Consider the following 27,004-nt stretch of genomic DNA (forward strand, 5'->3'; position numbering starts at 1 on the left):
CTCGCTGAAGCTTGACCTCATCTATCTCACCTTTTGCCCTGGACCTCCTCTCTTCATATGTGCTTAGAAGAGTGCTTGGCACATAGTAAGCACTTGACAAATACCATCATCATCATTATTATTATGCAACCTACTACCTCTCCCCACCTTCAAAGCCTTACTGAAGCCACATTTCCTCCAAGGGGCTTTATCTAAGACTAGATGAATATGTTCCCAAGCATATCTTGCTTTTATTTAGAGACAGACAGCTCCCTAAATTAGAAGAACCAGTGCAGAATGTAAATCTAGAATCCCTCATTTCCCCTACGCCCTCTCCCCTTGTGTCACTTATGCCCTTGATGTCCACCAGACTCTCAATGCCACAGCACTTATGTGCGTATCCCTCATTTATTTTAATGTCGGTCTCCCTCTCTGGATGTTAAGTTCCTGGTGGGCAGGAAATATGTCTACATGTCTCTTGAATTGTACTCTCCCAAGCACTTGGTACAGTGCTCTGCACCCAGTAAGTAGTACATAAATACCACTGAATGATGACATGTCAGGAAATCAACATGTCATGAGAACAAAGTCGGCCCTGCCCCTCCCTCCAGCAAGAAGGAGAAGCTGCAGTCACATGACTCGAGTCTCTCCTCTCTGGGGGTCTGGTGAGCAGCTCTGCCCATCCTGACAGGTGGAAGGAGGCAGAGGTGGTCGTTAGCTGTTAGGAATAAGTGGACAGTCTAGAGGGGTCAGTGCAGGACCTGAAAAACATCCCCTCCCTCTCTTCAGGGTTCTGCAACTTGTATGCCTGACCTCCTTCCTCCACCTCCTCTTACTTTCTCGTGGCGTAGTGGACAGAGTCAGAGGACCTGGGTTCTAATCCCAGTTCCGCTACGTCTGCTGCGTGACCTTGGGTAAGTCACTTAACTTCTCTAGGCTTCAGATACCTCATCTGTAAAATGGGGTTAAGAGTGAATCCCACATGGGACAGGGACTGAGTCCATCCTGATTAACTTGTATCTATCCCAGCGTTTAGAACGGAGATTGGCACAAGTAAGCATGTAACAAGTACCATAATAACTATTATCATTATTAGACTGTGAGTTCCCTCGAAGCCTGGTTATTATCCTGGAGTCTTTCCCTAGAGTTTAGTCCATTTAGGGTTTTGCAAAAAGTGCTCAACAAAAACTGTACATAGCAGAGAACGTGTTACCAACTGTTACCTCGTTATAGCTGTACTGTCCCAAGCGCTTACTTCAGTGCTGTGCACACAGTAAGCGCTCAAAAAATACGATTGATTAATAAAAGGGTAGTTAAGTGTGTAATGGGTGAGTCTCTGGTGTGCCATTGGTAATCACCTGGGTGCTTATACCCGAGGCTCTTCCGTCTTAACATCTGTTGTGCAGTTCACCTGTTGCAGCATGATCCAACACAGGAAAAAAAAAGTCCCAAACGTTATATTTAGGAAGGACATTTTTATTGAAGTTCAGCATTAATACTAGGAGACAATTTCAGTGAAAGTCATGGTCCTACCATCCTTAATTATCTGTCCCGGATAAGATATATTTACAAAAAAAACCAACCCAAAACATCAACTTTTATATGGCTGTCTTTGTTTTTGGGGGAGGGTGTGTTTTTTGATCTCTGTCCTTGGAGGCACCGAATCGACCTGGAGTCGAGATGCAGCAATCTCAGCTTTTTTAGGAAGAGAATCCTAGCCCTCAGTGTGAGGCGAGATAAACAGGGAGGATTGGGAACCAGGAGTTCTTTAAGAATGCAACCTTGGACCAGGTGCTTTTTGCATGGATCTCTTGGTTTCTCGGTAGGAAGCCTGAATAATACCGACCGATCTAATTACAGATTGAAAAGGTAATACTATTAACTCCTGAGTATGCAGAAGCTGCTTAGGCAGGGGAGTTTACAGAACTCTAATTTATCCAAAGTTGCGACTTTTTAAGGCTTGCTGAGCAGCTTGGGTCAAGGCTAAAATTCATATCTAAAAGGAGGAATAGGAATTATCTGCAGATCTCATTTATTCACATTACCTCTCCCCCTGGTACGGATCAAGGAAAAGGATCCAGAGGGAGTGACTCAGTAGAGAAGAGTCTGAAGCCCTAACAGCATTTTCTTGATTCAACAAACCTCTAAAACCAACCCCTGAGCTCAAGGAATAGTCAGAGTGGATTCTTGATTAGAAACTGTGAACCAGGATGATCTGGAGTCTTAGCTGGATAAGATTTTACCCTCTGAGGTAGGAGGGGTTGCTTTCACACAGATCTGTACCCCTGTCAAACTTGAAAATTTTAATTCTATGCCCAGAACATATCCATACACTTGTAAGGGCATCAGAAGACGCCCATCAGAGGAAGAATCTTTTGGGGGGTGAGGAAATATTGGTCAGTGGTTCACAGGAACTTGATTCCATTAAGACATTTATATTAAACTTAACTGAAAATATTTGGAAAAATATATTCAACAATGCTAATGGATATATATTTATATAAAAGTTACAGCACTAAGTTTACATTCCCATTACAAAATTTATTTTGTTACAGTACTGAGTAACGATACAATTTAAAGGGATGTTGCCAACTTGGTTATTTCTTTTTTGCTTCCTCTTCCCCACCCTTCACAGAAGAACATAGTTTTTGTAATAATCTTTTGGAAAATGTTTTTAGAGCCTATTTGAATATTGGCAAGTAGTTTTGCTACATAGGTCCACCTTCGTAGATAACAGTGTGTTGCAGATTGTTTTGTACTCTCCCAAGAGCTTAATACAGTGCCCAACTCACCGTTAGTGCTCAATAAATGCCACTAATTAACTGAAGCTACAGTCAGTCTTATCCCAATTTATCAAAGGCACTGCCCACCCCTCAAATTACTTCCCAAGGTAATTTGCATGCTGAGAGCAACAGAATATTTAAAGTCAAAAGTGGACTATAGTTGTAAATGATAGGCACATTTGAACACCCATTGGCGATAGGGTGGTAGACATAGGAAAGGAATGCTGAATTCTTCCCTTCAAAAGGTTGACAATTTCCCTTCAATTGTTAAGGCAGCACTTAAATGCACTTTGCAACAACATCCATCTCGGAAAGTCTCTGAAATGCAGTTTTCTCTGTGGCCAGATTATCTGCTGTTAGAATGATTCATGTATTCTAGAAGTGAGCGGTCTAAGACTCTTCGGATGAGAGCTTCCTCTATTATATTAAAGTCCTGAAATAAAGGAAGAGTTTTGTAGGTATACAGATCGACCCAGTTTGTTCTAAAACAAAACAGCCTGGTCTCCGAAACTCTACATTCTTAGCCGGTTTGCTCGGTAAAGTTTGGCAGTTCAGAGTGGGAGAACGAAGCCAATTTATTTAACACGTACAATATGGACCTCAGACGACCCAGATGGCAGCTCCTATGGGTGGAAATCCCCAACTACATTATTTTTGGGGCCGCACCCAGTACGGCTGCATACCCGTCAACAACACTGGAAACTCCTCCTCTAGACTGTAAGCTCCTTTTGGGGAGGGAATGTGCCCACAACTCAATTGTAGCGGTACTTTCCCAAGCTCTTATATAGCATTCTGCACACAGTAAGTGCTCAAATACCATTGATCTGAATACAACACAACAAGCCTTTACCTAGCTAACCACGGGAAGGTAGGTGTTGTGTCCTCCAAGCCGGAGCTGTCTGAACAGAGGCCTGGGGGGTGTGGTCCTGGCTAAAGCTTTTGGGAAGTAGCAGCCGTGCTTGGGGGGGGGCTTGGGGCTCAGAGAATGTGGGTTCTAATCTCAGATCCGCCACTTGCTAATGTGTGATCTTGGGCAAGTCACTTCACTTCTCTGGACCTCGGTTTCCTCATCTGGAAAATGGGGATTAAGACAGTGAGCCCCATGAGGGACGTGCGTTATGTCCAAACTGATTCCCTTATACTTACCCCAGCACTTAGAACAGTGCCTGACACATAGTAAGTGCTTAACAAATGCCATTATTAATTAATTAATCAATCTTATTAGCATTGAAAAGGAACACAGGCCTGGGTGTCAGAAGGACCTGGGTTCTAATCCTGGCTCTGGCACTTGACAGCTGTGTGACCTTGAGTGAGTGACTTAACTTCCCTGTGCCTCATTTACCTCATCTCTAAAATAAAGAATAAGACCGTGAGCCCCTCGTGGGACAGGGATTGTGTCCAACCTGTACTGTATTTACCTCAGCGCTTAAAGTGCCTGGCACATAGTAAGTGCTTAACAAATGTCATTGTAATTATTGTTATTATTATTATTATTCAGCAGGCCAAGCCTCAATTTGTACCTGGATAGAAGCCTACCTAGAAATCCTGGCCACTTTAGCCCTGCCTGGTGCTTTGCTTTCCTCTAGGATCGATCCTCAGATACTGTTTGCCTCGTTCAGTTCTTCTTGTTTTCCCCTGTTCTAGTACAACATGGGTCAGGCTCTCTCCCCGGACCCAGGCATGTCACCTCCTTTCCCTCTCTACTGCTGTTTGTTGTTTGAGGGCAGTGGCTGGATGATGGCAGATAAGAAATAAAGAGAAAACCTAATATTATCACCTGAACTTGAAAACTGCCTACAGCCACTGCCCAGTGTACCAAGAGGGCCAGGTAAATTGTATCCAAGCCCCAACAGTTCTGCATGTTTCCCTTCTGGCTATTTCACACCCTTGAATGTGGCCCATCGGCTAGTATTGAATTTTGGCCCGATATACAAAGCTATTTTGCTTGGAGTTCTCTACAAAAAGACAAAAATCCTGAAGGGGGAGCAATGACAGCAAAATAGCCTTACACAATAATGCATGTGTCTAAGCAGACTGGAAGCTACTCACTTGACATAGCCAAGATCGACGCTTGCCTTTTACACTAATGCTAATGGCGGTGACGTACACGTTAGCTCAAAGAGTGGACTACTAATTTAGAGCTGGCTTTGGCCCCCACCACTTCCCATCCTCTAATTTTTATCTTCCTGGTGTGCTTCAGTTTTGGTGATTAAAAAAAAAAAAGAGAGAATTGTTCTGTGTTCCAGGGAGTTAGAATCATAGAACTACTTAACTCATAGGAGCTCAGCACACAAGATAAAGTCACCTTTTGTTTTTCTCCTTCCCTTTTGTTTTTCTCCTTCCCCCAGAATTCAAAATGGATTGTTCACTGGATCTTGTGGATACTGAACTCACTCTATGAACTCATTTCATTCATCAGTATCTCCTCCAGACCATAAGTGCATTATGGGCAGGGAACACGTCTGTCGACTCTGTTGTATTCTCCCAAGCACTTAGTACAGTGCTCTGCACATGGTAAGCATTCAACAAATATCACTGATTGGTTTCCTCGAAAACGAGTTATATTAGTACCCAAACCTCAAAAACAGGAAAGCATCCATTGCCATTCATTACTATTTTGGATGATTATCAGGAAAGGGAGATTACGATAGAGTCTCCAGTCAGGAATTTAGGATGAGCCTCAGTTTTGAAACTTCAGGCCCACAAAACTGCCCAGAGGAACTGATCATAGTGCTAGTGGTTTGTGTGATGATGGGCACACTCTCTTTTTCCTACCAGCTGGGGTGCACCTGGGGACAGTGAGCAAATAGAGGGGCAAAATGCAAAGACCAGGTGCTGTCTTTGTCCCCATTAGAACTCAGTTCTAGAACCCAAGATTAAAACCCCAGTCTCTTGATTCCCAAAGCAGTGCCCTTAAGCTTAACATGGGCAGGGTATGTGTCTACCACTGTTATATTGTACTCTCCCAAGGGCTTAGTACAGTGTTCTGCACACAGAAAGCACTCAATAAATATGATTGACTGCAAATTCATTGTGGGCAAGGAATGTGTCTGTTCTATTATTGTTATATTATACTCTCCCAAGCACTTAGTACAGTGTTCTGCACATAGTAAGCACTAAATAAGTACAATCGATAGATTTCTGCTGGAGCAACAGCAGGGCTGGAAGGAAGGGAGGGTAGTGGAAAATAATTTCACCCTGGATAAGGGTCAGCCTTTAGATCACTGCCTACCAGAAATTCTATACCATCTAAAGGTTTAATAATAATAATAATAATGCTGGTATTTGTTAAGCGCTTACTATGTGCCGAGCACTGTTCTAAGCGCTAGGGTAGACACACGGGAATCAGGTTGTCCCACGTGGGGCTCACAGTATTAATCCCCATTTTACAGACGAGGTAACTGAGGCATCGAGAAGTCAAGTGACTTGCCCAAAGTCACACAGCTGACGAGTGGCCGAGCTGGGATTCGAACCCATGACCTCTGACTCCAAAGCCCGGGCTCTTTCCACTGAGCCACGCTGCTTCTGCCCACCTTCAACAGGGGCCTTAATTGTGTGTTTTGAAATACAACCCAGTTCCAACTAGGGATATTTTGGCCGTCTTGAAATGCAGCACACTTTATCTCTTCCCACCTCCCACCCATTTCAACATATTCCCTAGAAGCGGATGGGGCTGATCAGCTATCTCGGAAACTATTTTCTCCTTCTTTCTCCCTGACTCAGCATCATCCTGGCTTCTTGTTTTTCTAGAGAAGCAGCATGGCCTAGTGGATAGAGCACAGGCCTGGGAGTCAGAAGGTCATGGGTTCTAATCCACTTATCTATGTTACCTTGGGCAAGTCACTTCACTTCTCTGTGCCTCAGTTACCTCATCTGTAAAATGGGGATTAAGACTCTAAGCCCCACGTGGGACAGGGACTGTGTCCAACCCGATTTGCTTGTATTCCTCCTCAGCACTTAGTAAATGTTTAACAAATACCACAGTTATTTTTATTATTATAAGTGTACACCCATACACACACTTTCATCTCCGGCCAAGGAAACGAGCAGCCACTCTGTACTCAGAAGCCTCCAGCCTCCGGGAGGGTTTGAGCACCTGCAGAAACTGCACGGGATGGGGGAGGATTAGGAGCAAGCCTGGGCCTGGCTCACTGCCCCAGTCTCTATGGCAAGCATCTGCAAATCCACCTGCTGAGAGTGGAAAGGAAGAAAGTGGAAAGGAAGCTGCCTTTGCTGCAGGCCTTGGCTTCCAGCTGCTATTTTCTCCCGAGAGAGCTGAGTCCCTGTAGGGGTGGAGGTGTGAATGTATTATCTGCCCTTTCAGTTCTCTGCACAATTGCTCCTGCTTCTATGAGAGAGAGTTTGCCACCTCCTGGCCTCTCGGAGACAATCGGATTTCAGTCAATTGTATTTATTGAGCACTTTCTTTGGGCAGAGCACCGTGCTAAGCGCTTGAGAACGTATGATATAACAGAGCTGGTGGACACATTCCTTGCCCACAACGAGCTTACAGTCTAGAGGAGGAGACAGAAGGATATATACTTAAGTGCTCTGGGGCTGAGGGAGGGACAAATAAAAGGTGCAAATCCAAGCGCAAGGGAGACACCAGAAGGGAGTGGGAGAAGAGGAAAGGAGGGTTTAGTCTGGGAAGGTCTCTTGGAGGAGCTGCGTTTTTAATAATGTTTTATTTATATTAATGTTTGTCTCCCCCTCTAGAGTGTAAGCTCGTTGTGGGCAGGGACTGTGTCTGTTATATGGTACTCTCCCAAGCGCTTAGTCCAGTGCTCTGCACACAGTAACCACTCAGTAATTATAATTGACTGACTGATTAGTTTGGTTTTGAACGTGGAGAGAGTGATCATCTGTGGGCTATGATGAGGGACACAATCTTGGGGACCAAAACATTCTTTCTCCTCAAGTTCCATTTACAAGAAAAGGCTGTTTTCACAGCCAATACAGCAACTTAAGAAAAACAATCAGGTCATTTACTCACTAGGAAGTCATTGTAAAACAAAGTGTGCCTTATCTGCAGGTGCCTGATTAAGCTGCCGGTGAAACTGCTTGGATCCCCAGCAGGTAACAAGCGGCAGAGTGGACAGAACTGGAAATCAACCAAGATAGAAACTGCATTTTCAACAAGGTAATAATCCAGAACATTAGACATATAACAATTCATTAGTGCTGCAATTAGAAAAGAGAAACTCTCTGACAAAAGGCTTTTCTATTATAGGAAAAGTCTGGAGTATTCTATACACCATCCAATATGGGGCTGTCTAGGGGAATTAGGCTATTCTATTACACACCTGGTACAAGGTGCTTACGAAATATTAGCAGAATTGCCTTAGTTTGTCCCTAAGATAGGAAGAAGGCAGTGGAGGTAGGCAGGAGGGCCTTTCATTCACTGAAGTTGATGGCCTTACTTGGAAAGCTTAAGCAGAAGCAGGCAATGCAACTGTGGTTCAGTTACTGTGTCACCACCATGACTGCTGGCTGTGTTTTTACCTGTAATTGCTAGATCTGAGGGTAGGGATCATCTCTATCAGCTGTACTGGACTCTCCCAAGTGCTCAGCACAGTGCTTTACACTAAGTGTTCAATTAAAAAAATTGATCGAAGATTTGCAGCTGCAGGGACAAGAAAGGGGAGAAGGCCAGTGGTCCGTAAGAAGCAGTAAGGCCCGTTATTATGATCATGGCCATTATTACTGTGGTATTTGTTAAGTGCTTTCTATGTGCCAAGCACTGTTCTAAGTACTGGGATAGATACAAGTTAATCAGGTGGAACACAGTCCCTGTTCCACATGGGGCTCACAGTCTCAATCCCCATTTTACAGTTGAGGTAATGGAGGCCCGGAGAAGTCAAGTGACTTGCCCTAAATCACATGGAGGACCTATCCTTCTGATGCCCAGGCCCATACCCTATCCACTAAACCACACTGTTTCTGATTTTGTACATCAGTTTCCTCATCTCTTGTCTGCTATGTGACCTTAGCCAAGTCATTTCACTTTTCTGGGCCTGTTACCTTATGTGCAAAATGGGGATTGAGACTGTGAGCCCCAAGTGGGACAGGGACTGTGTCCAACCTGATTTGCTTGTATCCACCCCAGTGCTTAGTACAGTGCTTGGCCCAAGCGCTTAACAAGTACCGTTATTATCAAAATACTGCCATTTTCCTACTTCACAAGGATGTTGGAAGGAAAAAAATGCAATAAGTAATGGAAAAGTGCTTTCAAAAATAAAAGCACTAGATAAAATAAAAGGAATTATAAAAATTGAAAGGGAGTACCCAGAGGTGTGCAGATAATCCCAGTAAAGCCCTATATCTAGCCCTGTGCTTGAAAAAATACTTGGCAGAAACATTTCACTAATCAGTGCACCAGACCAGGACTTCTCACTCTTTGTTTCTGTCAGTGTGACTAGTGGTATAGTTCTCCTTTCCCACCACATAGTCTGAGAGGGAGGGAGAGGGAGAGAGAGAGAGAGAGAGAGAGAGAGAGAGGATGGAAGGGGAAATCCAATGACTTGACTCTCATCCCCAGGGGAGACACACTCCTGGATGCCAAGAGTTAAAGGGGGCTAAGGGAAGAGGGAGGCAGATCATGTATATATCTCTAATTTACTTATTTATAGTAATGTCCATCTCCCCCTCTAGACTGTTAGCTTACTGTGGACAGGGAATGTGCTATATTGTACTCTCCCAAGCGCTTACTACAGGCTCTGCAAAGCGTAAGTGCTCAATAAATACGACTGACTGACTGACTAATCAACAATGCAGGTGTAGTCTCCCCCGGTTAATTAACGTAGCCCACCTTGATGAGGTAGGGCCATCCTTGCAACTGACTATCTGTGACTCTCAAATAGTGTTCTGAGAAAGTGATATTCCTTTCCTCCAGCTGAACACCCCCAAATCAGCCCTAGTGGACAGAGCCTGGGCCTGGGGGGTCAGAAGGACGTGGGTTCTAATCCCAGCTCTACCACTTGTCTGCTGGGTGACCTTGGGCAAATCACTTCACTTTTCTGGGCCTCAGTGACCTCATCTACAAAATGACGATTAAGACTGTGAGCCCCATGTGGGACATGGACTCGGTCCAACCTGATTAGTTTGCATGTACCCCAGCACTTAGTACACAGTAAGGGCTTAACAAATACCATAAATACCCTAAAAAAGGCATCCAAGCAAATTGTGGGAGCACTCAGTCTTCACCCTGTGAGACAAGAGCGTCGTCACTGAACTTAATGAGAAACACAGCAACTGATTTTCATGTTGCAGTGTGAGTTCTGGGTGAACAGTGTTCTTTCAAAATTCATCTCAGTCCAGTTTGCCTCACTGTAAAGACTAACTTTCTGAGATTTGAGAATTAGATCTGTTCACTGTAACCAGTCTTTTAATTTCTTTCTCTCACTCAATTCCACACCCACTGTTTGCTTATGAAATGGAAACCTATAGGATTTTTATGATGCTTACCACTGGCCTTCTCTCTGATTTGTGATAAGTAAGACAGTGATCCAACAGGCCATCTTCATCCAATTCTCGCTGGCAAAATGGACACACACACCTGCAAATAGGATATAATATATAAACAGGACACACCTGGCAGCTGACCTTGGCAGTAACCGAGACCAGTGGTCACTGAATTGGAAGCAGGAGAGGCAACCGGAAAGTGGACCAAATTGAGTCAGGAAATTTGGGTAAGAATTCCAGCTCTTTCCCTGACTCACTGGGTCACCTCAGGCCACTTGACCTTTCTGAGCCTGCAGTTTCGTATGTGGAAAATGAGCAGAATCCAACCAGCCTCCCCACTCCCACAAAGGATTTGGCCAAACTAAACAAAATAATGAACCAAATTTTCTCTCTTGAAGTGGTCCAACACTCACCTAATCACTTTCAGGAGAGGCAGAGGGCAGAACAACCTCTCCTCCTCTCCTTCAGTCTGCACTGAAGCCAGGCTTAGAGCAGGAATTACTGCTATGGGTTGATGAGAATGATGGTGATGGTATTCTGCCTGCTGCACAGACCAGGGAGTCAGAGGACCTGGGTTCTAATCCTGACTCTGCCACTTCTCTGCTGTGACACCTGGGCAAGTCACTTAACTTCTTTGTACCTCAGTTTCCTCATTCATCAAATGGGGAGTAAATCCTATTCCCTCCTACTTAAACTGTGAGCCCCATAAGGACAGGGACTATGTTAACCTAATTATCTTGTAAATACTCCTGTGTGTAGTACAGTGCTTTTTTTACTGTATGTGTTAAGCACTTACTATGTGCCAGGCACTTTACTAAGCGCTGGGATAGATACAAGCTATTCAGGTTGGATGGAATCCCTGTTCCACATGGGATTAGGCCCCATTTTTCAGATGAGGTAAATGAGGTCCAGAGAAGAGAAGGGATTTAACCAAGGCCACACTTTAGACAAGTGGCAAAACTGGGATTAGAACCCAGGTACTTCTGACTCCCAGGCCCGGGCTCTATCCACTAGGCCATGCTTGGCACACAGTAAAGCACTTAACAAATATCACCACCATTCCCATTAGTACCCACAATACACTTCCAGTGCTTGCTTCTAAATTGCACACAGGAGAAGTGGGGAATGACGGCTGTACTGTGAGCATCATCCCGTGCAGCATGACCTAGTGGAAAGGGCGCAAATTTAAAAGTCACAGAGGACCTGTGCTCTAATTTTACTTTGCCACGGCTGGCCGTTTGTCCTTGGTCAAATCACTTCCCTTCTGCAGGCCTTATTTTCCGCAACTGTAAAATGGGGCTTCAATACGTGGACTCCCTCCTACTTAGATTTTGGGCCCCGTGTGGGAGAGGGATTCTTGTATCTACTCCAGCATTTAGGAGTACTTATTATTTTGTAAAATTATTCTGTAAAATGGGGATTCAATATGTGTTCCCTCCTCCTCTTTAGCCCCATGGGTGGCTGGAAGCCAAAGCAGGCAGCTGGTTGCCCCCTGGGGTCAGAGTCTGTCCCGAGTGGGTGGGGTGGAGGGCAGGGGAGTGGAAAGGACATCAAAGTCCCAGCTGAGCTCCAGAAGAGAGGTGCATTGTGATGGAGGGTCGCCAGGCTGGAGGAGGAGGGGGCCCCCCCAGGGTTGGGGAATGAGGCGGGGGCAGGGGCTTGCTCACTGCCACATTCAGAATTGGTTGAGTTTTAAGGGAGAGAAGCAGCATAGCCTAGTGGGTAGCACACAGGCCTGGGCGTCGGAAGACCTGGTTCTGCCACTCGTCTGCTGTGTGGCCTTGGGCAAGTCAATTCACTTCTCTGGTCCTCAACCACCTCATCTGTAAAATGTGGATTAAGACTGTGAGCCCCAGGTGAGACATGGACTGTGTCCAACCTGATTAGCTTGTATTTACCCAGCGCTTAGTACAGTGAGGGCTTAAATACCACAAAGGCAAAAAAAAAGGGGGCCTGGGCCCTGATTTCTATGGTAGTCCCATTTGTGATGACAGATATATTTCAGTGGAAAGAGCCTGGGCTTGGGAGTCAGAGGTCATGGGTTCGAATCCCGTCTCTGCCACTTGTCAGCTGTGTGACTGGGCAAGTCACTTAACTTCCCTGTGCCTCAGTTCCCTCATCTGTAAAAATGGGGATTAAGACTGTGAGCCTCACTTGGGACAACCTGATTACCCTGTATCTACCCCAGCGCTTAGAACAGTGCTCTGCACATAGTAAGCGCTTAACAAACAAATACCAACATTAATTGTACTTACTGAGCGCTTACTGGGTGCAAAGCACTGTTCTAAGCTCTTGGGAAAGCATAATATAACAAACACATTCCCTACCCACAATGAATTTACAAGTCTACAGGAGGAGACAGACATTAATATAAATAATACAGATATAAATCTTTATATTTATGTGCCTAGCACAGGACAAGGCTACTATTACTACTGCATGAATCATTATTCTCTAAATGCAGATCTTTATAAATTTAATAATTCATTCACACAACCTGGCCCATATTTCTCCCTCCAACACTTTACCTTGTTGCTATTTCTCCAAGCTCTTGTAGAGGTCCATATTTTTCTATATATTTGTTGCAATTCCTTATATGTGCTCGCATTTCACTGAGACACACCTATGTAAGAAATGGATGAAGGATAAATTAGCTTTTAATCCTTTGCTTAATTGGGCTTTTTTGGTTGCTATTGCCACCATTCAAAATCACGTTTCCCCCTAGGCCAGTCTGTGTAGGGGATTATTTCATTGCAAAGTGTGATGAGTCATGTTCATTCGGTCGTATTTATTGAGCACTTAATGTGCGCACTGTACTAAGTGCTTAGTATAGTGCTCTGCACACAACAGGTTCTCAATAAATGCTCCTTTATTGGCTTCACTGATATTGCTAAAGCCTATCTGGAGCTATAATCTGGGTGTATCTCTATGCCAGGACTTGATCATTTCAACTTGAATAATAATTATAATAATAATTATGGTATTTGTTAAGTACTTTGTGCCAAACACTGTACTAAACAGAGGGGTGGATACAGGCAAATCAGGTTGGACACAGTCTGTCTCCCACGTGGGTTTCACGGTCTCAATCCCCGTTTTACAAATGAGGGAACTGAGGCACAGACAAGTTAAGTGATTTGCCCAAGATCACACAGCAGACAAGTGGCGGGGGCGGGATTAGAACCCATGACCTTCTGACTCCCAGGCCCATGCTCTATCCACTAGGCCGTTCTGCTTCTAATTCATTCATTTATAAGACTTGTTTTTGGTGGCCTCATTTTTCAAGAATGCACCCCAGGGTATGACATAAATACCATGAGTCTATACTCTGCAGAGGCCACACATAATAAGTCCATTAATAGTATATACAAAAGATGGCTAATGCATTCCATTTTATGAGCCCTCAATAAAGAACACTTGTTTTTGCAAATATACATTCAGAGATCCTGGTGAGGAAGTCTGTTACTCACTAGACAAATTCTGCTAACTACTTAATTGGAGATCCTGATAAGATCTTGGGCCACAGGAAGCTTTGTTCTCTGTGGTAGGACGCCAGACAGATTTTGAACTATATTTTGAACTATATTTTGCTCAAACTACGGAAGCTAAAACTCTGACCATGAAACCCTCCGTGTCGGACAAATTCAGTTCCCGCAGAGAAAGAAATCATTAAAACTAAAGCCGAAAACCCTGTGCAATACTAACTCGCTTCTTACGATACCTGCAAAGGCAGGGAAAGCCTTCCAGGTAGCTTGCTTGATGCAAAAATACTCCCAAGATTTTGTCACCCAACCTAGCTCTTTGACAATCCCACACCCCTGGGTTGTTTTTTTTAACAGCCTTTTTGAACTGCCAAAGAACTGACTAAAGTTGGAACTTTCCCAATTCTTGAGCCCTACAAAATGAGGGTTTCCGCACTGCATTCTTGGACTCTGAAAAGGAGTCAGGGGGTCTCAGGGGGTTGCGGGGTGGGGGGGGCATTATTTCTAGAGATACATACCGGTGTTTCACACTCTGTGCAGTCCTGGTATGCAGCTTTCATTTTCTTAACAATATCAACAGCTGGAACCCCCTCAGAAGGAAGGTAAGCCCGACAATAAGGGCACGTCCATTTATTGTTCCTCAGGCTTGTAGCGATGCAGGAGCGACAAAATCTATCCAAAACAAGTCAAAACGTAAACACTTCCTCGGGGGGAGGAAAAATTCTATTACGACTTTTAGTTAACAACTCCAGCAGTCACCCAGATGAAATAAATCTCAAACTCTTCACAATAAACCTTACACCACCATTACCACCTCCTTCTCTTCTCTTCACCTACCAGCCTCCCTTTAAAGTAGGGGTTTGATCATGGACCTGGTTTGGACCAGGAACACTTTTCGGCAGACAGGAATGCAGTTTATAAGCCTGTTACTCCTTTCCTCTTTGCCTAGACCAGAAACAAAAATGTTGGAAATTCTCCACAAGCCTCACCCTTGCGATATCGGAGAATCAAAGCTAGTAAATCTAACTAACCATCACGGCCGAGTGGGAAGCAGCATGGCCTAGTGGATAGTGCACAGGCCTGTAAGAAAGATCTGGATTCTAATTCTTGTCTGCTGGGTGACCTTGGGCAAGTCATTTAACTTCTCTTTGCCTTGTTACCTCATCTGTGAAATGGGTATTACGGCTGTGAGCCCCACGTGGGACAGGGACTGTGTCCAACCTGATTGCCTTGTATCTACCCCAGCGCTTAGCACAGTGTTTGGGAAATTCATGTCTGTCTCCCCCTCTAGACTGTATGCTCGTTTGGACAAGGAGTCTGTCCGCTCATTCTGTCATCCTGTACTCTCCCAAGTGCTTAGGGTAGTACTCTGCACATAGTAAGTGCTCAATAAATACGACTGATTGGCACACAGTAAGTGCTTAACTAACACCGTAAATAAGAAGTGTTCTATCCTCTTAAGGAAGGGGAGACTCTACTTTGGATCCTTAGAGACCACGCAGTCTCTCTGGGTTAAGATTCTCTGCGTTAACAGCATGTTCACAGTTTGGTTTCAGAGAATAATGTATATGAATAGCCCATTGTTTTTGGACAATGAACAATTTGCCTACTGAGATTCTACCCGGTGCTAAGAGATGATGGATCCAAAAACAGTGAAATCTAGAAGCTGGTTGGGGGAATCACTATGAGGTTAGCTGGAAGCTGCACTGTGAGGTCATGCCTGTCCAAACTCTGAAATGTCGGTTGCTTCAGATTCATTAGTATCAGTTCAATCCTTCCCCCTCCTCATCTCAGGATGTGGCTAAGTGGAAAGAGTTTGTGCCTAGGACTCAGAGGACCTGGGTTCTAATCCCAGCCACACTTCTTGCCGGTTGTGTGACCTTGGGTAAATCACTTCACTTCTCTTGATTTCAGTTTTCTCCTCTCTCAATCAATCATATTTATTGAGTGTGTACTGTGTGCAGGGCACTGTACTAAACATTTGGAAGAATACAACACAACAATGGGGATTCACTGGCTGTGCTCCCTCCTAATCAAGCAATGGTATTTATCGAGGGTTCACTGTGGGCAGAGCACTGCACTAAGCACTGGAGAAAGTACAATACCACAGAGTTAGTAGATGCGATACCTGCCCACGAGGAGCTGACAGAAATGAAAATAGATTAGGGATGGTGGAAATCGAGGAAATAGATATTTACATAAGTACAGTGGGGCCGGGGTGAGTGTCAAGGTGCCTGAGTGGTGCACAGCCAAGTGCACAATCAATAATAATAATTATGGTGTTTTTTAAGCATTTACTATGTGCCATGCACTGTACTGAGTGCTGGGGTGGATTCAAGTAAATCAGATTGGACACTATCCCTGTCCCATGTGGGGCTCAGTCTCAATCCCCATTTTACAGATGAGGGAACTGAGGCACAGAGAAGCAAAGTGACTTGCCCAAAGTCACACAGCAGACAAATGGTGGAGTGGGGAATAGAACCCATGGCCTTCTGACTCCCAGGTCCATACTCTATCTTCTATGCCATGCAACACAGAGAGGAGGGCTGATAGGGGAAATAAAGGACTTCGTCTGAGAAGGAAGCCTTTTGGAGATGTAATTTTAGGTGGAGAGTCTGATGCACTGTCGGGTATGAAGTGGGAGGGAGCTCCTGATCCAAGGGAGAATGTGGGGAAACGGTCCTTGGGGGGATAGACAGAATCGAGGTGCAGAGAGTAGATTGGTGGTAGATCGTGAGCCCAATGTGGGATGGGAATTATATCCAGCTTTATTATCTTGAATCTAGTACAGTGCTTGGCATATAAAGTGTACTTAAGAAATACCACCGTTATTATTACTATTACCAGCTCTTCCATGCACAAGAAATAACAACTGATCGGAGAGGGAGAAAAGGCGATCAGCAGCCCAACCAAGTCATGTTGAAGCACTTCAGAATCATTACACTAACAGAATTCTTGCCTGGACAGGAAAGCGAATTAGGCTACTTCTTCAAACCAATGTATACTCAAACCCAATTAAAAGAGGTCTAGAAAAAAACAAAATGCAAAGAAGGTTTAGCTCACTGGGAACTTGGGTTTGCCATTTGGATGCAAACCATGTTTTGTCAACTTCACACTAAATTACACAGTTGTATAAATGGGCCCCGATATGATTGCCCTAAGATAGTTTTGTTTTGCCTTTTCAGGGAAGTTAGCCCAGTACAAACACCCTAGTATAGCAATCTGGCCACAGTTCAGGTTCATAAAGCAGAGGAAAAGCCTCATTACACGGCCATTCATTTGCATTTTTAAATTGCATCTTAGCCTAAGAAAGACAGTAGTTTAGACGACACAAATGACTGTCTGCTGTGGGGAACATCTGTGGCGTGGAAGAGACCCAAGTCCCTTTGCCCAAATGAGAACTATGATGACCCCGCCCCCATCAGAACACTGCACACACATTTGTCCAAACAAAGAAGGGGGGAAGGGGGAAGGAGGGACGGAAGTTTAGTTTGCAGTTTGGACTTCTGCTTTCTCTAGTTACTTGCTTCCTCCCCCGCCCAAACAAAGAGAAAACGAGATATTTAAAGCGGCTTAAAAGATACAGCAGTTCTCTAGGATCCCTCAGCTAAAAAGATTGCAACCGCTATAGTGCACTTCATGCAGGTCAGTTCTCCAAACCAGAAGACTGTCCTCAGCTCAAGAACGATGATAAAGAACATACAACCCTCCCACCCACTCCGTCCCTGCACAAGAGTATTGTCCAAGGTAATTTCCCCATTAGCCAGGAGCACATGTGAATCCTGTTCAAAATGTGAAAAACTGACTGCTGGAGTCCAAACATTCATGGGGCGGGGAAATGGACACTTTTTGTTCTCTGGAATGAAACTTTCAAAAAAAGTGGATAAATCTTTTGCTCTTTTACCCACTGGACTTCTATTCAAAATCTTGGTTACTCTGTAGCTTTCCAGACCAAATTTGCACTTCATTCTGAACCTGATTTCAATGTCTCCAGCATGCAACTTTTTAATCATTTCTTCCCAGAGACATATATCTCTCTCAGTGGTACACTCAGGGGCATGAAGTCAACTTGCATCAAGGTGGGTCAAGAAAAGCGAATCTAGCACACCTAATGACCAACATTAATTAATTAGATGCTTACTACACATCAAGCACTGTGCTGAGCACTACGATAAATAAAGGTAATCATAATAATAATACTAATTATGGTATTTATAAGCATTTACTATGTGCCAGGCACTGTACTAAGCGCTGGGGCAGATACAAGCGAATCAGGTTGGACACCATCCCTGTCCCACATAGAGTTCACAGTCTCAATCCCCATTTTACAGATGAGGTAACTGAGGCCCAGAGAAGTGAGGTGACTTGCCCAAGATCACACAGCAGACACATGGAAGAGATGGAATTAGAACCCATGACCTTCTGACTCCCAGGCCCGTGCACTATCCACTCTGCCATGCTGCTTCTCATATGTGCCTAATGCAGTCTTTTCCAATCTGATCATTCTTTACCATTTTTTAGGCATATTCACCTCTAGACTGTAAACTCCTGGTGGCCCGGGAACATGTCTACCAACTCTGTTATACTGTATTCTTCCTAACAGGGATCTGCAAACAGTAAGCACTTCATAAATATGATTGATTCAGCTCCAGCTCCACTTTGTGTGAAAAAACTCCCTCACAAACATCGAATTCATTTGATCTAATGAAAAACTAGAACATTTCAGTTCTTGCTCAAAGGGGCACTTGGCTGAAAACATTTGGTCCATCTAGTATTGTCTTGGAGGAAACTGTGATGGTTATTTTCCCTGACATCCATCCTTAGAGTTAGGGATGAACCCTCAAAAACTCCTAACTTTTCCACTCTACATCCTGAACCATCCCTTGATAACCCAGTTCAAACTGCTCAACCATGAATTTATCCAAATCCTTCTTGAACCTACTGATTCCTTCTTCCTGCACAACTAACTTCCTGTAGTCTTGAATTCACATGTTTATCACCAGAGCAGTGAAAAAGTGCTTCCTAGTGTTTGTTTTGAACTTATTCTCCCTGCAGTGAGTGTCCCCTCATTCTGATGTCAACAGAATCTTGCTTGATTATTGCTCAAGAAACGATCAATATTTTTTTTGTGTTGATCCACAGCATATTGGGACAGTTGATTTGGCATTAAGGACACATGGAAACACAACTTCAGATGGGTTTGCCGAGCTGTGGAACCACAACAGAAGCAGGCACGTCGAACTGAACGCTGACATCTTTTTTATCGTATTTGTTCAGCGCTTACTATGTGTTGCTGTTCTGAGCGCTGGAATAGATACAAGTTATCTTTATAGTATTTGTTAAGCATTTACTATGTTTCAGGCACTGTACTAAGCGCTGGGATGGATAATAATAATAATAGTAATAATGATGACATTTGTTAAGCGCTTACTATGTGCCAGGCACTGTTCTAAGTGCTTCTAGATACACGGTAATGAGGTTGTCCCATGTGGGGCTCACAGTCTTTATCCCCATTTTACAGATGAAGTAACTGAAGCACAGAGAAGTTAAGTGACTTGCCCAAGGTCACACTGCAGACAAATAGCAGGGCCAGGATTTGAACCCAGTTCCGTCTGACTTCCCTGACTTTCTCCCTTTATTCACCCCCTCGCTCGGCCCCAGCCCCACAGCACTTGTGTTCATATCTATAATTTCTTTATTAATATCAATGTCTGTCTCCCCCTCTAGACTGTGATCTCATTGTGGGCAAGGAATGTGTCTGTTATATTGTTACGTTGAACTCTCCCAAGGTCACAATACAGTGCCTTGCACACGGTAAGCTCTCAGTAAATAGGACCGATTGATTCCAGGACCACGCTCTATCTACTAGACCATGCTGCTTCTCGAGTTAATTAGGTTGGAGACAGACTGTGAGCCCCACATGTGACAGACTAAGTAGGAAGGAGAACATCTTGTTGTCCAGAAGGCCGTGGCAATGCTGAAAACAGCAAAAGCCTGCAAACAGCCTCCGCATCATTAACTGAAATACAATCTCCCTCTGTAAGCAGAGTGGAACCGACCTGCTCTGCAGGTCGCTTATCGATCGGCCTTTCAGCTTCCTTCACAACCTAAATAGCACAGTCATCCGTAGCATCCTCTCGAACACCAAGGACAAGGACGTGTATACAACCGGAGGCCCACACCCACACTACAGAAGTGATGTTGGAGCTCTGTCATATTTGCAAAGCATGGGCCTTTGGATACATTCTCTGTGGGCTATTAGAAAAAGCATCCTAAACTACTGTACCTTACAGTCACGGTTGTGCCTAATCCTCACCACATTTCTATAAAATGAGCACTAGACAGAGAGACAAAGCTGCTGTGGGATTCATCCACCTAAAGAGTGGAGTGAAAGTGAAATATGAGTTCAAAGGACAATCCCCTGAAACAAACCACACTGCTCCACCATCTCTATTAACATTACAATATACAGCTTAAGGAGGCACGATTCAGTTTAAAAGGTAAATATCAGGGTTTTAATCAATAAAAAGTATTTATTGAGCACTTACCATGTGGTAAGCATTGTACTTACCATTGTACTAAGCACTTGGGAGAGTACAATTTAACAGAGTTAGCAGACACATTCCCTGCCTGTTTCCCATATCCTCTAGACTGTAAGCTCGTTGTGGACAGGGAACGTAAATGATAATGATGGTATTTGTTAAGCACTTACTTTGTGCCAAGCACTGGTCTAAGGACTGGGGTACATACAAGGTAATCAGGTTGTCCCACTTGGGGTTCACAGTATTAATCCCCATTTTACAGATGTGGGAACTGAGGCACAGAGAAGTTAAGTGGCTTGCCCAAGGTCACACAGCAGACGAGTGGTCGAGCCGGGATTAGAACCCAGGTCTTCTGACTCCCAGGCCCGTGCTCTTTCTGCTAAGCCACGCTGCTTCTCATGGTGAACATGTCCACCAACTCTGTTTATTGTACTCTCCCAAGTGTTTAGTGCAGTGTCCTGCACCCAATAAGTGCTCAATAAATACAACTGATCGACGGACTGATTGATGTGAAGCTTTCCCTCAGTAGTACCTCGTTGTGGACAGGGACCATAGTTACCAACTTGGTTGCACTATACTCTCCCAAGAGCTTAGTATAGTGTTCTGCATGCCGGGTCCTCTCAATACCACTGATTGCTTGCCTGGTTAGAGAAGCAGCGTGGTCTAATGGATAGAGCACGGGCTTGGGAGTCAGAAGGATCTGGGTTCTAATCCCAGCCCCACCACTTGTCTGCTGTGTGATCTTAAGCGACTCACTTAGCTTCTCAGTGCTTCATGTGGGATGTGGACTGATTATCTCTCACCTACCCCCAGGGTTTAGTACGGTGCCTAATACATAGTAAGCCCTTAACAAATACCATTAAAAAAGTAGAAAAGTAGTTGAATATAGAAGTAGATAAGTGGCTGAATATAGGGCACAGCACATCAGGCTTGATTTTGATTTCCCTGCAGGGATGCAGGTCCTCAATAATCCCTTGGTCTCCTAGAGCAGGAGGCAGAATTCCCGGAATCCGGTCCTGCCTCCCGCTTGCCCCACCAACCTGTTCCGAAGACTCATCCTGTACTCATTCATTCTTTCATTCCTTCGTATTTATTGAGCGCTTACCGTGTGCACAGCATTGTATCGAGCGCTTGGAAAGTATAATTTGGCAACAGATGGGGACAATCCCTACCCAACGACGGGCTCACAGTCTAGAAGGGGGAAGACAGACAACAGAACAAAACAAGTAGATGGGCAAGGCAGACTGTGAGCTCCTTGTGGGCAGAGATGGTGTCTACCAACTCTGTTGCACTGGACTCTCCCGAGGACTTAGCACAGTGCTCTGCCCACAGTAAACGCTCAGCGCGGATTAGTGGATGGAGCACGGGCCTGGGAGTCAGAAGGTCATGGATTCTAATCCCAGTTCTGCCACTTCTCTGCCGGGTGACCTTGGGTAAGTCTCTTCCCCTCTCAGTTCCCTCATCTGTAAAATGGGGATTTTGACTGTGAGCCCCAATTGGAACAGGGACCGCGTCCAACTCGATTAGCTCCTGTCCATCCCAGCGCTTAACAAAGTGTCTGGCACATAGTAAGTGCTTACAAATACCATCATCATCATTATTATTAATAATAAGTACGGTTGATTGGTGACTCCCAAGCTGGTTTCCCGGTGCCAGACTCCGGAGGGCGGAGGAGGGGGGTTGTTTTGAGCCCGGTTAGTGCCCAGCTCTCTCGGCTGGAGGAAACGCGCTGGGTGTTTCGCAACACGTACACAACTCCGGCAAGCATAACAACATCTCGAGGCGCCGGAGGTGGCGGGAGAATGGTTTTTTGTTGTTGTTGTTTTTGGTTTTTTTTTTTTGGTGGGGGGAGCTGGACAGGGTAAATTCTGGCTGACCTGTTGTGCCCTGGCGCCGTGCCAGGGTTGGGCATGTCCTAGCTTCGAGGTCCCGCTTGCATAGAGTAAGCGCTCAGGAAATTCATTCAATAGTATTTATTGAGCGCTTACTCTGTGCAGAGCAGTGTACTAAGCGCTTGGAATGGACAATTCGGCAACAGATAGAGACAATCCCTGCCCAGTAACGGGCATCGACTGAGTGACAGCCCTGTTTGGCCGCAGCCCCGAGCCCTTCCTTCGGCAGCGCGGGGACCCCATCCCCTCCGCATCCCCCCCGGGCCCCGGGCCCAGCCGCTCGGACCCCAGGGGACCCCAGGGGACCCCAGACCAGCCGCCCCCCCCCCCATTGCCCGCCTTCCCTCCTCCTCTGGCCGCTCCTCCTTCCCGGCCACCGGGCACCTCCTGGCTTTCCAATGCAAGGCCCGGGCAGGCTGCGGGGGGCCAGGGCCCTCGCCCGGTGCCCCTCGCCCGGTGCCGCTCCCAGGCACCTGCCCCGTGTCCTGCCCTGCGCCCTGTGCTGCGCCCTGCATCCTGTGCCCCTGTGCTGTGCCCTGCATCCTGCTCCCTGTGCCCTGCATCCTGTGCCCTGTGCCCTCTGTCGTGCCCTGCGCCCTGTGCTGCGCTCTGTGCTCTGCGCCCTGCGCCCTGTGCTGCGCTCTGTGCTCTGCGCCCTATGCCCTACGTCCTGTGCCGGGCCCTGAGCCTTGTGCCCTGTGCCCTGTGCCGTGCCCTGCGCTGTGCCCTGGCCGGTGGTCTGCGGGGTGTCCTTTTCCCTGGCCGCACTCACACGTGTCCGCAGCGGGTCCTGACGGGCCGGTGCAGCACCTCCAGGCAGACGGAGCAGTCGAAGGAGGACAGCGGCAGGTGCGGGGGGCCGGGGGCCGGGGGGACCGGGGGGGCCGAAGCCCGGGGGGCCGGGGGGACCGGAGCCCGGGGGGCCGGGGGGGCCGGGGGCCTGCCGCCCTCGGGGCCGCTGAGCACGGACCCCATCGCTCCGCACGGACAGTCTGGGGCGGCGTCCCCGGGCCGGGGCCGGAGCCGGAGGAGGAGGAGCCGGGCAGCCCGCCCCGGGGAGGGGCCAAGGGGGGCCGACCCCAAGCCCGGGGGGGGACACCAACCGGGGGGCGGAGGCCGGGGAGGGGACAGGGAAGGGATGGAGAGGGAGGGGGCGATGGGGGGGAGAGAAAGGATGGAGAGGGTGGGAGGGGGAGAGGAAGGATGGAGAGGGAGGTGAGAGAGGATGGAGAGGGAGGGAGGGGGATGAGCAGGGACTAAGGAGGGGGAGGAGAGAAAAGATGGAGGGGGAGAGGGGGCTGGAGAGGAGGGGATAAGGAGGGAGGGGGGGAGGGAGGGAATGAGGAAGGTGGAGAGGAGGGGATAAGGAGGGGGAGAGAGGAAGAAGGAGGGGAGGGAGGGGAGGGAGGGGGAGATGGAAAGGAGGGGATAAGGAGGGGGAGGGAGGGAAGGGGAGGATGGAGAGGAGGGCATAAGGAGAGGGAAGGGGAAGAGGGAGGGGAGGGAGGGGAAGGAGAGAAGAGACAGGATGGAGAGGGAGGGGGAGATGGAAAGGAGGAGATAAGGAAGGGGAGGGAAAGAGGGGGGGCAGAGGAGGATGGAGAGGAGGGGAAGGAGAGGAAGGGAGGGAGGGGGAGAGGAGGATGGAGAAGAGGAGGTGCGAAGGGGAAGAAGGGGGTGGAGAAGAAAGCTGGAGAGGGGATGCAAAGGGGGAGGAGAAAAGGGATGGGGAGGAGAGGAGGGATGGGGAGCAGAGGGGGATGGAGAGGGGGAGATGCGGAGGAGAGGGAGGGCATGCGTAGGGAGGAGGAGGGGAAGGAAGGCGAGGAAAGAGGAGAAAACGGAGAAGGGAGGGGAGGCAGGGGAAAGAGGAGGAGGGTCAGCGCGCTCCCTGCAGGGTCCGGCCACACCGGCCCCAAGCCTGGAAACCTGCACCGCCCGATGACCCGAGGAGCCCCGGCTGCTGGCTGACCTGGGCCCGGACTCCTGGGCCCTCCCAACCCGGACCGTCCTGCCTGGACGAGTCCCTGAAAACAGGAGCGCGACCGCTACATCATTCCCAAATTGATGCGCTTCTGCCAGAGGACAGAGCAGGGATTTGTCCGGCTGGACCCCGGGATAAGGCCCTGCGCCTCTCAGACCCCATTCAATCATTCCATCATCACTCAGCCAATCAATCCATGGCATTTACTCAGCCCTTACTGTGTGCAGAGCACTGTACCCAGCTCTCAGAGCAGCTCCCGGGGCCAGTTGGCCATCTGGGATGACTTAGAAACGAATGTTCATATCCTCTGAGCGAGTGGACATTTTAAATATCACACTGCCCTGTTTGTCACTTTTAAGAAAAGTTAAGTTTTCCTGAATCGTAGGTGGGAACGCAGTAGCGGCCAGCTGGTAGTCCAAGCCCAGGAGCCCTGGCTACATGCAGCTCACTTGTGTGTGTCCTTCCTCTCCCCATACCAGGGGCACCGCCAAGCCACAGGGGAAGGAGGTTTCTACACCAGCTACAGATTGGCTTGCAGGGCCTAAAGGGGTCATGCCCTTTGGCTAACATAGGTCTAGTGAGGTCTGACTGGCTAGAAGTGGCCACTCCCCAGACTCCCATTATTCACCATTTCTGGTGATGGGAAAGCGGTTCCCAATACCGACCAGTTGAAGCATTTGGTGATGGTTCAGGATAACAACTGTGATATCGATTGTCTGCTTACTACAAACTAAGCACTGGAGTTAATACAGTATTTGAAAAGCAGAAACGATCCCTTTTCCACATGAGGCTCGGGGTCTAATTGGGAGGGGGAACAGGTATCAGCTCCATTTTACTGATGAGGAAATGGAGGTTAAGTGACTTGTCCAAAGTCACACAGTAGGCAAGGGGCAGAACTGGGATTAGAACCTGGGCCTCCTGACTCCCAGGCCCAAGCCCTTTCCACTAATCTATTCTGCTTCTAGCCACCAAAAGTGGCCAGAAACTCCAGTCTGATGAGACTGGAGGAGAAAGAGGAGGAGGAAAAGGTTTCCCCTATGCTGCTGATCCCTTGGGGCAACCATTTGCAAAGTGGGTAGTGGAGGATTCCCTGTCCTTTTATCCATCTCCCCTCTCCCTTCACCCTCACAAGACATTTTACAACCCCTCCTCCCCCTGTGGGAACTCCTCAGGCTTCAAAGTCGATTCAAATCTCCTTTCCTTCTGTGGCTTAGGGCAAACTACTTGTGCTGGGTTTTAGGTGGAATGACTATAATGAGGGAGAGAATTCATATCGATATTCCCTCACTACCTCAACATTCTATAACTATTACTTGTGGATGAAATAATGTCCCATTTTCATTTATTATGTGGGAGGAGATGCATTTCATTTTAAGGATACAACTGATGAGTGTAGGCCTGGCTAACCGATTCAGATATCTGAAACTCTGCCACTGACCTGCCTGGGTGGCTTATCCTGGCTTCAAAGGCAAGTCACAGGAACCAGCTGAAAAGAGGGGTAAGGGGATAATCAACTGTTCTCACCTCTGGAATTGGTACTGAGGGTAAAGTCACTAGTTTTATCTATTAGCATTGAGGGTAGGATGGACAACGGGCATCTTTTTGTCCTTTTGGAGCAAAATGGGAGTCAGCCAGAAATGGAGTTAACAAGATAGTGGCCCCACTCCCCTGGGACCTGGCCACAGCTTCTTCTTTAGCAGTAGCTAGCGTGGCCTAGTGGAAAGAGCATGGGCCTGGGAGTCAGAGGACCTGGGTTCTAATTCCAGCTCTGCCACTTGACTGCTGTGTGACCTTGGGCTAATCATTGAACTTTTCTGAGCCTCAGTTCCCTCATCTGCAAAATGTGGATTCAATATCTGTTCTCCCTCCTGTTTAGACTGTGAGCATCATGTGGGACCTGATTATCTCATTATGGGCAGGGAATGCGTCTGCTAATTCTTTTGCACTGTAGTCTCCCAAACACTTAGTGCAGTGCTCTGCATATAGTAAGTGCTCAATAAATACCATTGACTGCTTATCTTGTATCCTAGTGCTTAGTACAGTGAGTGACTCCTAGTATGTCCTTAACAAGTATTATTATTGTTATCATTATTATTATTACCCTCCTTTCTGGCTCCTACCGTTAACTGGAGGCAGGGATGGGGGCTTCGGTGCACCCCAATGTCTAAATGCAAAGTCAATACTTTGGACTTAACATTCCTGCAGTATATCGCTGGCCTCTGCTCTTTCATCAAGATAACTCTTCCAAATCAATCAATGGTATTTACTGAGTGTTTACTGTGGGCAGAGCACTGTACAGTACAACAGAGTTGGTAGACATGTTCCCTGCCCACAGTGACCTTACAGTCCTGAGGGGTGACAGACATTAATATAATAAATAAATTTACAGCTATGTAAGTAAGTGCTGTGGGGCCTAGGGTGAGGTGAATATCAGATGCCCAAAAGGCAGAGACAAGTGCATTCTAAGGGATTTCCTCCCTTAGAACTATTGGTTTCTTCCATATGCTCCTTTCCATGTAATCCCCTCTTTTATTACTTCCTTCCGGTACCCCACACCTCATTTTCCCCTTATGCTCACACCAAGGTCTCCTCTGGGATGACTCGTTGAGGCAGCAGCTAGGTTACCAAGAGTCCCAGTGAGACCCAATTGTTTCATTTGAAGGATAACATCCACCTTCCCATGAGGCTTCAAATACAGCCAGGCTCATTTAACTTAATAAGAAGTTGAATGGCAACAGACATAAATATGGTAAATATAGTACAGACACAAAGAGGAGAATGAGGAAGAAAAGGAAAGAGAAACAGCAAGGGGAAGAGAGAGGGAAGAGAAAGGGGAGAGAGGAGGGGGGAGGAAGAGAGAGAGAGAGAGATGGCATGGTCTCAA

The 27,004-nt window shown here is 46.7% G+C and overlaps 1 protein-coding gene across 1 annotated transcript; it reads right to left on the reverse strand.

Annotated features, from left to right (window-relative positions):
* Positions 1-1,437: 1,437 nt before the first annotated feature.
* RNF125 (ring finger protein 125) lies at positions 1,438-25,693 on the reverse strand. The gene is made up of 7 exons (XM_039912537.1): positions 25,645-25,693; positions 22,909-23,017; positions 14,221-14,374; positions 12,752-12,846; positions 10,227-10,317; positions 7,756-7,863; positions 1,438-3,195 (listed from the first exon to the last, which is right to left on the reverse strand). Exons 1-7 carry the CDS (start codon positions 25,691-25,693, stop codon positions 3,109-3,111), a joined length of 693 nt encoding a protein of 230 aa, XP_039768471.1. The 3' UTR covers positions 1,438-3,108.
* Positions 25,694-27,004: the final 1,311 nt, after the last annotated feature.

The sequence above is a fragment of the Ornithorhynchus anatinus genome, chromosome 7 (assembly GCF_004115215.2).
Source record: "Ornithorhynchus anatinus isolate Pmale09 chromosome 7, mOrnAna1.pri.v4, whole genome shotgun sequence".
NCBI classification, from domain to species: Eukaryota; Metazoa; Chordata; class Mammalia; order Monotremata; family Ornithorhynchidae; genus Ornithorhynchus; species Ornithorhynchus anatinus.

Excerpts from the sequence above, each read along its gene's own strand:
- RNF125 (XM_039912537.1), bottom strand. The coding sequence starts at position 25,693 with ATGCTAATAGATAAAACTAGTGACTTTACCCTCAGTACCAATTCCAGA. Across the intron at positions 14,375-22,908 it reads AGGACCCGCTGCGGACACGT|ATTTTGTCGCTCCTGCATCG; the intron begins GTGAGTGCGGCC and ends TGTTTTGGATAG. Across the intron at positions 12,847-14,220 it reads GCACAGAGTGTGAAACACCG|GTGTGTCTCAGTGAAATGCG; the intron begins GTATGTATCTCT and ends TTTCTTACATAG.